This window comes from Plectrocnemia conspersa, unplaced genomic scaffold, assembly GCF_051122295.1.
Source record: "Plectrocnemia conspersa isolate PC_06_02 unplaced genomic scaffold, ASM5112229v1 ptg000009l, whole genome shotgun sequence".
Lineage (NCBI taxonomy): Eukaryota > Metazoa > Arthropoda > Insecta > Trichoptera > Polycentropodidae > Plectrocnemia > Plectrocnemia conspersa.
The window spans coordinates 6571768-6586803 of record NW_028277173.1 but is presented as its reverse complement, the minus strand read 5'-3'; the positions used below and the strand labels follow the sequence as shown (position 1 = coordinate 6586803).

At 30.5% G+C, this 15036-nt stretch overlaps 1 protein-coding gene across 1 annotated transcript; it reads right to left on the bottom strand.

The window, feature by feature from the left end:
* Window positions 1–279: 279 nt before the first annotated feature.
* Window positions 280–7290, bottom strand: LOC148231739 (tubulin beta-1 chain-like). The gene is made up of 3 exons (XM_088192226.1): window positions 7134–7290; window positions 1710–1818; window positions 280–1646 (listed from the first exon to the last, which is right to left on the bottom strand). Exons 1-3 carry the CDS (start codon window positions 7188–7190, stop codon window positions 436–438), a joined length of 1377 nt encoding a protein of 458 aa, XP_088048352.1. The 5' UTR covers window positions 7191–7290; the 3' UTR covers window positions 280–435.
* Between the last annotated feature and the right edge of the window lie 7746 nt (window positions 7291–15036).

Sequence of the window (15036 nt, the reverse complement as noted above, 5' to 3'; positions counted from 1 at the left end):
CCAGATACCTTTAATCTTCATTTTTAATTAGAATAGAATCTCCTTTTTTAAATATAAAAAAGCAGTGGGCAATTGCTTTAATGTGCTTATTAGGCATTAATGACTTAATATAATCTGATTAAAGTTTATCATTTCCATGATTCATGGATATTCAATTTTTTCGAGATTCCCTAACTATGGAGCAATTTTTTTATTTTTGTATGTATTTTGTTATTTATCAAATTTATTTTAACGGATGTTAGACGTAGCTTGTTTGAAATGCATTGATAATGAAAATTATTTTATTTTGTATAATATAATCTAGTACTGGTTAAAATTACATTATTTATAATAAAAATCAAAATATTTCATTTTCGATATACATATGTATGTACCTAAACACGCACATATTTTCACATATAAAAATATTATAGTTTTAAAACGTATCAAATTATACTAACACTCATCATCGTGAGCATATTCAGCTTCGACTTCCTCTTCTTCGGGAAAATCCAAGTCATCTTCGATAGCAGCTTCTTGATATTGCTGGTATTCAGCAACCAGATCGTTCATATTGCTCTCTGCTTCTGTGAACTCTAAAGCGTCCATGCCTTCCCCGGTGTACCAATGTAAGAAAGCTTTGCGCTTGAACATGGATGCAAACTGTTCAGCTATCCTTTTGAATAAGTCTTGAATGGCTGTGGTATTGCCTATGAAAGTAGCCGCCATCTTCAATCCCCTCGGTGGAATATCGCAGACAGCAGTCTTCACATTATTTGGAATCCACTCTACGAATGACGATGAGTTCTTGTTTTGCATGTTGTTCATCTGCTCGTCGATCTCCTTCATGGACATTCTACCCCTGAAGATAGCCGCCACGGTCAGGTATCTTCCATGCCGAGGATCACAAGCAGCCATCATATTCTTGCTGTCGAACATCTGTTGAGTCAGCTCAGCGACAGTCAATGCTCTATACTGCTGATTATTTCTTGCAGTCAAAGGTGCAAAACCAGGCATGAAGAAGTGCAACCTAGGGAACGGCACCATGTTAACTGCTAATTTTCTCAGATCAGCGTTCAACTGTCCAGGGAAACGAAGGCAAGTGGTAACCCCAGACATGGTCAGTGAAACCAAATGATTTAGATCTACATAACTGGGATTAGGCAGCTTCAGAGTCCTGAAGCATATATCATATAAAGCTTCATTATCTATGCAATAGGTCTCATCAGTATTCTCAATCAATTGATGTATGGATAAGGTAGCGTTGTAAGGTTCTACAACTGTATCTGATACTTTTGGCGAAGGAACAACTGAGTATGTGTTCATGATCCTATCTGGATATTCTTCCCTAATTTTTCCGATCAATAAAGTACCTAAACCGGACCCTGTGCCTCCACCCAAAGAATGAGTGAGTTGAAATCCTTGCAAACAATCACAATTCTCGCATTCTTTCCTTACAACATCAAGCACAGCTTCTACCAATTCCGAGCCTTCTGTGTAGTGACCTTTGGCCCAATTATTACCAGCGCCAGACTGACCAAAAACATAATTATCGGGACGAAACAATTTTCCGTGCACTCCCGACTTTACAGCGTCCATAGTACCCGGTTCCAAATCCAGCAGAACTGCTCTGGGTACATATTTTCCAGGGTTCGTAGAACTAGCTCCTAAAAAATAAATAATAAATAATTAAAATAGTACAATACGGTATATATCATTGCTTTCATTACTCATAGCCTCATTGTAATAAACTTCGATCCTCTCCAGTTGCAGATCTGAATTGCCGATGTACGTTCCATCTGCTCCTATTCCGTGCTCTTCGGAGATGATCTCCCAAAACTGAAATTAATTTATTAATAAATTATTTTCGAGTTAATGACGACCCGTCTCGACTGAGCCACTTAAGTCGTCGGTACGTGATGTCCATTGAGTCATAAAGTCGCGAACGACAAAGCTAAATGAACCATGACAATGACTGTCAAATTCGATAATTCACTGGATGAAGCTAAATCATCAGACAACCACCTTATTATGGCAGATCATAATCTATTTTTAAAGTTTATGGTACACTATCCTTACAAGAGATAGGTAAGATTCACCTAATCGATTTAGACACATGATAATAATATTAAATAAAATTATATTTTTATGTTGTTATTATCCAACTATTTAACAATCAATAAATCTATTGTTTAAAAAAATCTTGTGATGCAGTCGTCAAAGGCTTTTATAATATCATTCAATTTAATAAATTTCGCATTTCGAATAAATAAGTAAAACTGTTTTGATCTATATGGTAAAGGTCAGAGAAATATGGGGGATGAGTCAAACTTTATAATCCTAATTCGTTTAATTTTGCATTAGTTACAAGTGAAGTATTATCTTTTGCATTATAAGTCTATTAATTAACATCTTTTACGCTTTATTGTAAATTTTCTATGCATGGTTTTAATTTCACTACAATATGATGCTGCTGTAATAGTCTCATCTGGTTTAAGAAACGACAGAAAAATAATTTCTTTAAAATACCACCATACTGTCAGCATATTTTTTTCAGGATCAAACTCAATTTTAGAGCATATTAAATATTGTTCTGGTCTCTGGTCTCTTCTAGTTATTGTAGAGACTCTATTTTTTTATCAAAGTTATTGATTATATTCAACAATGATTTTCTATTTATCAGGGATATCATTTAGGGTAAGTAAGGGGGGGGACATTTGCCCCCCTTGGATACATGCGTGTCATATAACCCTTAGACCGCCGACCGGTAAATTGTTAATTACTCGCTGTACGCCATGCATTTTTAGCGATATAATTTTTTGGCTACTTACTCTGTTTAACACATCATTACAGGCAAAATACTCAATTTTTATATTTTAAAATTATATATGTATGATTAACATGGTTTAAACATTCTAATTATATCAATAAACAAACATTTTTAGTCGTATTGTTGGATATATGGAGTGAACAAAAAAAAATCTATTCGTCGGTCCGCGAGCTGGCTCGCGTACGCACACCTACACACACATGAACGCGCGCGGCACTATACAAGCGAACGACAAGCAGGGTCATGCTCACACTGAGACAATTTTAATATATAAATCTGCAACGCATTTTTTCTTCGTCTGAACTACATCCTGTTATAAAAATTTACAAATCGACAAGATTTCTTTGATGCATACAAAATCACATATATCGTACACAAAAATAACCCTAATAACCTAACCGTTTGTTTTTGATCAATGGTGTTTGCAATTGGTTGTTGTTGAAGGTTGTCATATTTCTTTATATATAAAAATAATAAATAATAAAACTTGATAGCAAGATACGATGTTACATTTAACTATATATAATTATATGTATAATTTATAATATATACATATTCTTCTTCTTCTTCTTCCACGGCACTACAACCGGTGATCGGTTTTGGCATTTCCACCTAATTTCTTGTAGGGCTTCTAGATATATCTTGAGTTTTAGTATTTCTTCCGATATTGTTTGTATTTTTCCTGGTAGTAATATTGCACATTCCAGCTTCCAAAATTGAAGTCCAATCGTTTATCTAGATTTCGATCGTCTAGGTCATTATGAATCGGGGCGGATTTATTATTTCTTTGTAATTTTTTCATAACTATTTGGATTTATCCACGTTGGTTGGTTTGCTCCATGATAGAAACCCTCCTCCTTTATCCGGGCTTGGGACCGGCAAGAGTGCAACATATCTACACTCCAGGCGGAATATGTAATATATATTACACACACACACACATATATATACAATAAATAATAAACTTTTCGACCATCGTGACGCATTGGGGTAACCTGTTAGGTCACGATGGTATTAATTTAATGTAAATAAATAGAACAAGTAAAATAAAATGATTCTACGACAAGGAATCGTTTTTGTTATTATTATTATTATTATTTAATATTTACTAAGAGTTAATATTGATATTTTATTAATTATATCTTATTTATATTTATTAATAAGAATTTAATAGTAATTATTATTATTATTATTTAATTATTACAAACAATAAAAACCAATCACAAAAACAGTTGACAATATTAAAACAGTCGAAATAACGTATAAATATATTCACAAGTATTTACAAATCACAATTATCATTGAAATATTGATGACATAATTTAATTTCGATTCATAAATTAAAGTATAAAAAAACGAATTTCCGCGATGCGTTTGTGCTAATCCTAAAAGTGGTCTAAATAAGCACGATCGAAACCACGCGCGAAATACAAACGACTAAAATTAAGGCGTGACTTTATAATTATATATACCACTGTTTCATCGCAAATTCTATAAATAAAATCACTGAAATCGTTTACTAGGAACTCAAACTGATTTTTAAAACATATATTGCCAACTTTTACCTTTCCGTTTCTTTAAAAAACGAAGGTTTCAACGAGCGCATCATATCATGCGCTTGGCGTTAGACAGTAGATTTACTTGCGCATGATATCATGCGCTTGGCGTTGAAAGGATTAATGGAATACGATGTGTCTTATTGAAATTTAAATATTAAAAATGTTTGCCCCCACCCTAGAAAAACTGAAATGGCGTTCCTGTTTCTAAACCTGAAGTTATCGGGTATCCCGCAAAGAAAATCTAAAGAAACAGTCGAATCTATCCCAAAAATATTTTTTAAAATATGCTATTTCAGTTAAAGCATATTATCACCGGTAAATATATATTTTTATCAGTGAAAATATAATTTATCTGCAGGTGTTACTAAGATTATATGATTTCAACTATTCCAGATGTACTAATATATATGTACATTTACATACTTATCATTATTTATTTACATGCTGTGTATAAATGTTAAAATTAATGTGTTTTTTTACAGTGCAGTTATATTTTCACTAGTGAAGTACAAATATATTTTTACCAATAGACATACATTTCTGATGGGCGCTAGTGAAAATATATGCTGTACTAAAATATTGCTGTTCTATGAAGCTCAATTAGTTGCGAAACGTACATTTGTTGTTCAAACCAAAACCTAATCTAATGAAAGTTCTAAAATGAATTATAGTTTTAAAACTTTCATTAGGTCAAGTCTAAAATACAAACTATGCCAACTCAACTCTCATGGGAAAATAAGTTGAAGAAGAAGTATAGACATTTCGCATATTGCTCCATGGTTTGTCTGCACTTGAATATAATGGACTTCTGATATAAAAGTATCGGTCAAAGGATATTTAAACCGAATTTTGGTCAATAGAAGGGCGCAACAGTCACTTCTCAGAAGTCAAAAATTCACGTCAAAAGCAATAAAATCGCGTCGTCGCCGTCGCAGCGGATATGCTCGGTAACACTTATCATTAAAAAATCACTTCATGAGAACACGCAAATCTATAATTTTTTAAGATATATATTTTTGAGTAGCTATCTTCCCATCATTTTCTTATACACTATCATTCCCTTTTCAGTCGTTTTCTATTTTTAGCTCAATGTTTATAATTATTTTTGTTGTTTTCCTAATGAGCCGAACACCAAGTAGTAATAATCCAAATTGGTTGTCTTCCAAAGTTTATAGTATAATATTTAAGAAAATCATTTCAGATCATTTTTATGATTAGGCACAAAACATTGATCGAAGCATTAATAAATAGTAGGAACTGAAAACACCCCAACCAACACATTAAACTTATGGGGATTAAAAAAACAACCATGCCTAGTCTCTGTGTTTTTATCCTTTTCATATATAGCCAACTACCTGTCTGCCATACATTTTCAAATTAACAGATAAAAATAATGCTGAATAGTACTTTTTTTAACTTTTATTGTAACCTAACAGGCGTAAGCCCAATGCCTTACAACGGGGTAAATCTGTAACAACTGGGTAAGTCAATCATATATAATGAATTAAATATAGTTGCAGACTTTTCAGTCTGGAAATCGGTGACATCTGTATAAATAAATTTTTTTTTACGTCTATTTTAATTTATATTTAACAAACATAACTTTACAACTGGGGATGGTTTTTAATAATATTACATTTATTTATATAAATAAAAATTCGAATCTGCTTCCGTGGTTCGAACCGGTGACTTTTGGATTACCAGTCTAGATCATACGGACTACGTTATTTCGATGTTTGCTTCTTTAATAATAAAGTTTATATTTTCTCTCATATTTGTGTACACTCGGTCCAATATCGATCCCCTGACGTTAATTTGTTTTAAATTAATCAACGATTAATCATAATCGATTAAGTACCAAGTACCATTTATTGTTGACGACAGATTAAAATCACTAATAATGATTATATTCTTACGATCTACCTTCTATGAGATTGAAATTAATTTATTATAAAAATATATTCATGCTATTTCCAAAAATGTACTTTGACATAATGAAAAATTATCCGATGATACAAATAATCATTCGTTTATCACTTTATTTGGAGAACAAGCTTATCATAATAGAAAGGAAGCTGTCTAATGATAATGACGCTAAAAAATTATACATATCTAGCATTAGTATCCTGTCGTCATCTCTGAAACCTAACAACGACTAGGAAGTATACAATATCGCATTTCCTTTCGGTCTCGATCGCGTTTCTAAATTATAATTGCACATCTAAACCCTTCTTTTTCTGCGATCGTGTTACCAAAGTGCAATTCAATACAAATCATTTTATGTGGTTTCGTATGGAATTTGATATACTGAATCAACCTATGCTACTTCTATATAGTTTCAACACATTTCCTAATTTTTAATTAATATTTAATACACGCGATTCGCTCAGGTGTAAAATTTCAATGAAGTGCAAATAAGAGTACATTTTAGTTATCAACTATTTGGAAAGAAAATATATGGAAATCTCTTTATTATTTATTTGTATCACTTATTCAGCTTAACTTGCTCTAATATTTTACTAATTGTTTAAAATAAGCTATCTTAAGTTTGCGATGCAAATAATTTTATACAACAATATTTTTACGAAATATGTAAATATGTATGTAATTTAAATAAGTTGTATATATGTTCATCGCTAATCACTATTTATTATTGATACACAAAAGCTATTAAAAAAATACCTACAACTACATAAAAAATATATAAACAAATAAAACTTTAAAATTAAATTTTGTGAAATATTGTAAAAAAAAATATTTTGCACCTTTGCTCCAATTTGGTTTCCGCATTGACCGGCTTGTAAATGAACAATTTCCCTCATCTTAAGTGCTCCTTCAGTTAGACTTTTTCAAAACTGAAATTCTAAGACCCTAACCAGCGACCAAGCCACGAGACGATAAGGCGATGACTGAACGTGTGTTGCAGTTCGTATGTATAATTACAAAAGGTTAACAGGGTTGGCAAAACTGCTAACGCTATGCATAATTATTTATCACATAAAAATAATATAGTCCTAAAGTCGTGCTTATATTTGTAATACATATTTTATGTCTATTTTAGTATCTTAAGTGCTTTTGATTTCTAAACACTGAATAATGAAAATAGCGACTCTTTAAATACATATAATATATTCGCATATTTTTTTAATTATTCGTTTAGTATTTCTACAAAAAAAACAACTAAAAATAATAACATAATTCTGAATTATTTTTCTGTGGTATCTTTTAGCTCAATAAACCGAAAAACAAAATAATGAAGAAAAAAACAGTAGCTGTAGCTGTCGAAATTCCATAAATTACTCATATTTACAAGTTAATATTGTGCATCTGTGGACTTTTTGCATAGCCGGTATTAAATTTTCTATATCTTTTAGATCAATACAAAAATGTTTAAGTCTATCTAAAGTGATTTGTTAAAGTGATATTAATTCGAGTATATCAAGTTATAGTCTTTTTTGAAGTAGGTATAATTAAAATTAAACTTCGTATTGATTGGTTTAAATAATCTTAATTATTTTTACTGATTTTTTTTATAGCACATTATTCAAACTGTATTTTTAATTCTGCATAATTTTACGAATATAATGAAATTTTAAAATATTTTATCGTTTACTATTGGATATAAATATAATTGGATAGAAAATATTAATACAACCGACTTACTTTTTACAGAAAAGGCTAAAAAATTGTTTTTAAAATACCTGTACATGAATGAATATAAATATCACTAACAAAATTCCTACAGGGTATGCTCGAATATGATTCACTCGAGTCGCGTCAACGTGTATATTTGTGAAAAATACATTTATTTAGTTAAAATTTACAATCTGTTCTATACCTTACAGTGTGCGCGTTTATTTGTATACATGTAAAGTTCATATGTTTTAATTATTTGTTTTAAAATTTACTCTTGTAATCATGTATTACTAAAAATTCTGGTTGAACTTTTTGATTTTGGTGACTTCTTAGTTTGGCATGGAAGTGAAAAGCGGCTAATTTCTCAATCGATACTCGGCGTAACTTTGATTAGTGTGAACTCAGCTGAAATCCTGTTTATTCCAAGTCGGGAGCGAAGTGGCAGAAGTGTCAAGTTGGCTTTAACTGAAAGTTCCTGATGCTTTAGTAATAGGAGAGGTCCTTCGCCTTTCCCGTTTTTGATCAAAGCTTACTATTTATTATTATTTAGTAACTATATAGTTAACATAAAGACGAACGTCGTGATCTGTGACGATTAATATGATTGCAAAATAGACTTGGATAAAAATGTAATTCATGTAATTGTAACATGTAAAAACAATGCAAAACTAGTATACAATTTCATATATGTAAACCAAAAAAGAAAAGGTTGGAGTATTTATTTTGATAGATTAGTAAAATAAGACGAATCATGGGAATTAACTACGATCTCAAGACTAAACGCTAATGTGAGGAACAGCACACGAAAATTTATTCTCATTCAAAGAAAGCTAGCTACTTTTTTAACGACTTTTAATTGTGCTAAAAAAAATTAACAGAAAGTCAATAAATTATTTTAAAAATATGTTTTAGAACGACTTCAAAAAGGTATTACACCACGATAACGCCCCTACTCATACAGTACTTTCATTTAAAAAAAATGATAAAGGAAAATTTCTCTATAGCTCAAACCTAATCTAACTCTGATTTTTAACTTCTCTTCTAATTTAAAATTCGGTACTAAACATACAGGAAATAACTTTTAGTACTAATACGAACACTAAAAAAAACGTATGACTTTCCAAGGTACGAACTTTTAAGAGTATAACTTGTAATTGAATGTGAATCTTATATACATTTAAATAATAAAAATTTACACTTACTTCTGAAAAACGATTTATATTTAATGTCTATTTTATACTTTTCTTTAATAGATTAAGTATATAATATCAAAAATTTGTTGACAACCCTAGTCAGAAATTCGTTGAACTCAAATAAAAACTCTAGATAATAAATACAAACATTTATTTTGCACCACGTGTATAATGTGACTTGGTAGATATTATTACTTTTTTATACTATCAAGCCATTATTAAAAAAAAAAACACTTTTCCACTTCTGCAAGATCATAAACTTCTCACAAGTCAACTCTTCAATTAAAATTAATTGCCTTCAATTAAATGGTTGAATATTGAATTACAGTAAAAGTTAATGGATGCAATATGCTAATCAAAACAGAGAAATTAACAGTAAAATTTGCGGGTATTTTAATAATCAGAATCATTATTAATTACCGGATAAAAATCGTTTATCACAAAATTTTACAGATGATTTATTTTAATATATATTTATACTTTTATCAAACAAGTACATTTTAATTAGATTCGGACAAAGTACATCGATCATTTAAGTCCGTATCATTTGATTTACTTATAATTGAAGATAATATACAGAAGTATAATTTATCATATTTTTAGTTTATGATGTAGATAAGTTTTTGTTATTGACACTTTACCGTCCGAACACGCGTTTTCGCGTGATAATCGCGTATGGTTAAAGAAGTCTTATTTGAGTTTGCTAAATATTGTGCAAACGTAATAGGGATTAAAAACGTTATTTACAAGTGATCATAAATACATTTATAATATATTTATTTTGCTATTGTTAATCTATTGATTAAAGTTAATATATGTAAGTCTTAGGGATTAATGAATGTAATTAATTTCAAATAGCAATAAATGACAAAATTATTTGCCTTCCCATGAAAAAAGTGAAAGATCTCTAAAAATGTTTCTTTATTCTATTATACATTTGAGATGCATTCTTTTTTCAGCTTTGCCGCCTCATGCTTTATTTTTGCTTAGCGCCACATGGGCATTTCTCTCGCGTAAGTGCAAAATCCGAAGAGATTTTAGTAAGTTCAACGCATTCAGTATCCGCCCGTGTAATGACACACGCTGGAACTATTTCAGATGAAGGGTTCTCAAAACAGGAGAGTGAGAAAATGGCTAAATATAGACAGATGAACGACCGTCTGCGACAACATGATTAAACAAAAATGGGTAGCCACTGAGTTGCGGACCTTTTAATTTATTTTCTCTCAGATCTATTCTAAGCCAGCGAAGGGCTCCTGCGAAGGGACATAGATCGTTTGCTCTATATTTATTTTTCTTCGGATCGAGCAAGAAACTGAACAAACATATACGCCCCTATATACAAACAATGTGGTCGTTTGTGTTTCGATCGTAAAAAAATTAGATACTACTTTAATAGCTGGATAACTATGTGAAGATTTACAATTATGTAATTATTAACATCGCAAATATTTGTGAGATGTGTAATAGTGGTGATCATAATTAAAAGGTTAAAAAAAATACTTGATAATTAGTCGTGTTTTTTTGCTGCTCAGTGTTGCCATATAGTGAATTTATAGTCCAGGTCAAAAGTAATAAAAACGTGCCATGGCGGTGAAACCGCTCGAATATCAAGTGTTTATATTAAGACTTTTTCTAAGAATATTGGTTATCAGAGAATCGAATAATGCACATATAAACCGAATTTTGGCCTATAAGAGAGCGCAAAAAACAATTATCACTTCTCAGAAGTCAAAAATTCACGTCAAAAGCAATAAAATCGTGTCGGCGCCGTCGCAGTGGGAACGCTCGTTACCGAGCGTTCCCACTGCGACGGCGCCGACACGATTTTATTGCTTTTGACGTGAATTTTTGACTTCTGAGAAGTGATAATTGTTTTTTACGCTCTCTTATTGACCAAAATTTGGTTTAAATATATTTTGATCAGGCCTTTTATATTAGAAGTGATATAAGGATAGCTGACATATGCTTAACATAGTTTAATATCTAAATGCAGACAAACTATGGAGCAATATGTGAGATGCGATGTCTATCTATACTTATTCTTCCGCTTATTTTCCCTGAGAGGTTGACTTAGTTTGTATTTTGGACCTAATAAAAGTTCTAAAACTATAATTAGTTATATTTGTATTAATTGTATAACATTGTATCTACTACTATAAAATTGCATACATTATATTCTCATAAAACTAGATTATTTTACTAAAAAAAATGATCGTGTGATACAACATCTGCGACACTAAGAACACATTACTTTTATAACTATATGCCACAAATGATAATTTCTTTAGCATTTATTTATAAATTAACCCTTCAAGCTTAACACTAAGAAAGTTTTAAGAAAATATTAAATAAATTTTACATTTTCCAATAAAAACGAACACAAAATTCTGATTCTACACAATATTTTAAAAACTCTTTTTAAAAAGTTCATATCCATCGAGGAAAGGGTGAGAGTTACTACTATACAAATAATTTAGAGCAGTATCTGTATCAGGAATGATAAAATTCAACATTGATGTTCATTACCTGCTGGCTTCGGGACGATATTTTGAGTGCGCGTTTAACGGCGTAGGTGCACATTCTTTCGTTATTTGCGTCGGCACTATAGATCCCGTTAATTGCAATTGCCAAAGAGATGCATAATCGTTTATATTGTCATTCATTCAGGGCCAAAAAGCCGCTCCGATTTTTAGTAAATTAGAGAGGCACAATTCCATTAAATGTTATGGCTCCTTTAACGTGATTTATATAATTAATAATTATAAGTAAGCTCGACAATAATAATCAGACAAATAAAATTAAATGTTTTTTCACCCCAAGTCGCACTTTATGGTTGATTCGTATTTAAGAAATTGTATTCACGCTTTTATTCATAATTTGTTAGCTTCCTCAAGAGCAACAACTGATATTTTTCAGTCATGAAATACATTTTGCTGATTTTCTTCGTTTATAATTTCACAAAAGTGTATTCTAACTATTCGTTGATCATTCCAAATGGCGATAATTATAACATAGAACAGTATATTATCAACTCTGTCGTCGCGAATGAATTTAATAATGATTATTTAATCATAATGTACATTACGAACAATAGCACCGAGAAGGACAATTTTATTTTTACGAAAGATCTATCGATACCAAACTTGAAACCTGTTTACATTGTGACAAGTGTTGATTTATATAAAAATCTAATCATGGATGCTGGCATTAAGAGATTTTATGATTTAATAATAATCGTTGATACACACAAATCGGACCGGCTAATAGATATAATACTGCTGTCCTCAGCCCAAACTGTTTTCATCGTATGCAAAGTATCTAAGATAAATTTTAAACAAAGTGGCAACACTGTTATTATGTTTAGCTATTCAAATGCCGTTATTTATAAACACATGATAAACTCTTTTTGCATCAACACTACTCTAGTTGAATATATTAAGTTAAAATCATCAGGACAAACGACTACTAAAAATTATCCTAAGATAGACACCGAAAAGTGTACTCTTTATTTAATGTTTATCTTGTACAACAACTTCAAAGCCACTTTGTCTCAAAAATTAGACTATATAAAGATACATTACGTCTACAATTTGATAAAAGAAGTGGGAAACAGAATGGATTTTGATTTAAAAGTAATAACAACTGATAAGAACTTGGGATTAACTATCGAAGGAAATACTTCGTATTTTGAACAAATAAAATCAAGCGGTGATTTTTTCATCAGGTTTTATTTCAAAATGCACCACTGGCTTGCAAACGATGAATTTATAGACTCAGAAGCTCACACTGGATTATTTACCTATGTAACCAGTAGTAGAATAGTTTGGTTAGTAATTAACCACAATCGAGTAAAAGTAATTTCGAAAGTCTTAACATTATTCAGACTCATTATTGCTGTAGTAATATTTGCGATCACTATAGAGATTGGCAAGAGAATATTCAAAATTAAATCAAATACAATCTTAAACGGGTATCTGCTGGCATGGTCGATTTTATTATCTGTATCGGCACCTAATCAACCCGTACATTTCTTCAAAAGAATTTTATTATTGTCTTGGGTCATAGCATCTTCCACTATAACACTGTGCTATTACTGTTCTATCTTAAAGGCGCTGACTTCTCCATGGTCCGAAGAATTAACCAACCAAAATGAATTGATACAGTCAGATATTTTATTGATCACATATTCTGAAGATTATGCAGATGTCGCTTTCAGAAATGTGGAGAAATCCGGTCAAAAACCAAAGTACAGTTCATTTTTCGGACACGCAGAGGACAAATTTTACGAGTTATCGTTTTTGGAATACGTTCAGAATGCTGTAGAATCTAACAGTTCCGTAGCTGTTTTGGTCGATTACGATCTTTCATGGATGCTGATCAATAATTTGGTGATAGATGATTATTATTATTTGCCAGAATACGTCTCTTCTTATCCGGTGCAATTTTACAGCACATCTGATGACTTAATTATGAATAAAATAACAGAAACCACCATGAGATTGATGGGAAATGGAATTTTAAACAAGTGGATTGTCGATTACAACGATGCTAAATCTAAAATTAAAAAAAGTCTTGAAAAAAAATATTTAGATATTACGTTTTTTGCTCAAATATATAATATTATGGCATTTTTCTATTTAATATCGATAATAGTATTCATTATAGAAATTGTATACATTAAGATGAAAAGGTACTTAATAAATAATATTTTAACTCCATAATGTATTAAACTTGTTTGTTCTTAGTGTTTTGAATATATTTTAGAGATAACACGGTTTTCTTTATATTGAGAATATACACAAGAAATATAGTTTTGTGTACGAGTGTGTATTAATATATAATATTTATCTATGGATTGCTTTTAACCCTTTGGACGCGTTAATCAAAAATAAATATAATTTTTTTTTTTTTTAAATTCAAATTTTACTTTGGTTCTGTGTTTAAATGTTCTGATTTTTTAATTTTTATTTATTTAAAATGATATTTTATGTTTATTCACAAAAAAAAGTTTTTTCTTAAAAACATTTTTTTTTACTGATTTTTGCGTAAAGAGATAAAAAAATCAATTGAGCGACTGTAGTCGACTATCGCGTCCAAAGGGTTAAGATACATATATGACTTATTTAATAAAAGATTGTATTATAATTAAAAAAAGTACTTTGTTTGATTCTAATTCCTTCATAAAAATCCAATTCCTTTGTACAAAAAAAATCACTGGTGACTGACTGTGTCAGTAAAATTATATGATTTTACTTTTCCATACGAATCAATATATATATATATATATATATATATATATATATTTACATACTTATCAATATGTATTTACACTCTATGTAGAAATGTTATACTTAACAGCTTAACGACCGAGGACTCACCCACGAGTCCTGAGAGAACCTTTTGCAGCGGCCGAGGACTCGCCCATGCGTCCTGCGTTATGCGTCTTCTTTTATTAAAAATACACTATGATACAATACAGTTTACCCCTATATTATAATGCGAGATGGTAGTATACTATATCTACCTAATATAAAATATAAAATAGATTATATTTTACTTTAATTTTTCGTAAAAAGAGTCGTTTCATCCCACTGCGTCGCAATGCAACGAGTCGTCGCCTACTTTAGTTTGTTATATTCTAATATTTTTGGGCTAGTGTGTTGTTTGGTAACGGTTCTCCAAGCCGCTCCCACTTACAGTGACCATATTTTTTGCATTGTGGAATATTATATTTTTATTTATTGTTGTTGTTATTAATAAGTGATAATTTATAGTAAAAGCTAGTTAATAATAATAAAAACAGCGAATTGCGTATTTACAAAAATAGTTAAATAAT

Bases quoted from the DNA above. Each gene is read 5' to 3' on its own strand.
- LOC148231739 (XM_088192226.1), bottom strand. From the start codon at position 7,190: ATGAGGGAAATTGTTCATTTACAAGCCGGTCAATGCGGAAACCAAATT. The intron at 1,819-7,133 runs GTGCAAAATATT...AATTAATTTCAG, and splicing joins GAAACCAAATTGGAGCAAAG to TTTTGGGAGATCATCTCCGA. The intron at 1,647-1,709 runs GTAATGAAAGCA...TTTATTTTTTAG, and splicing joins TTATTACAATGAGGCTATGA to GAGCTAGTTCTACGAACCCT.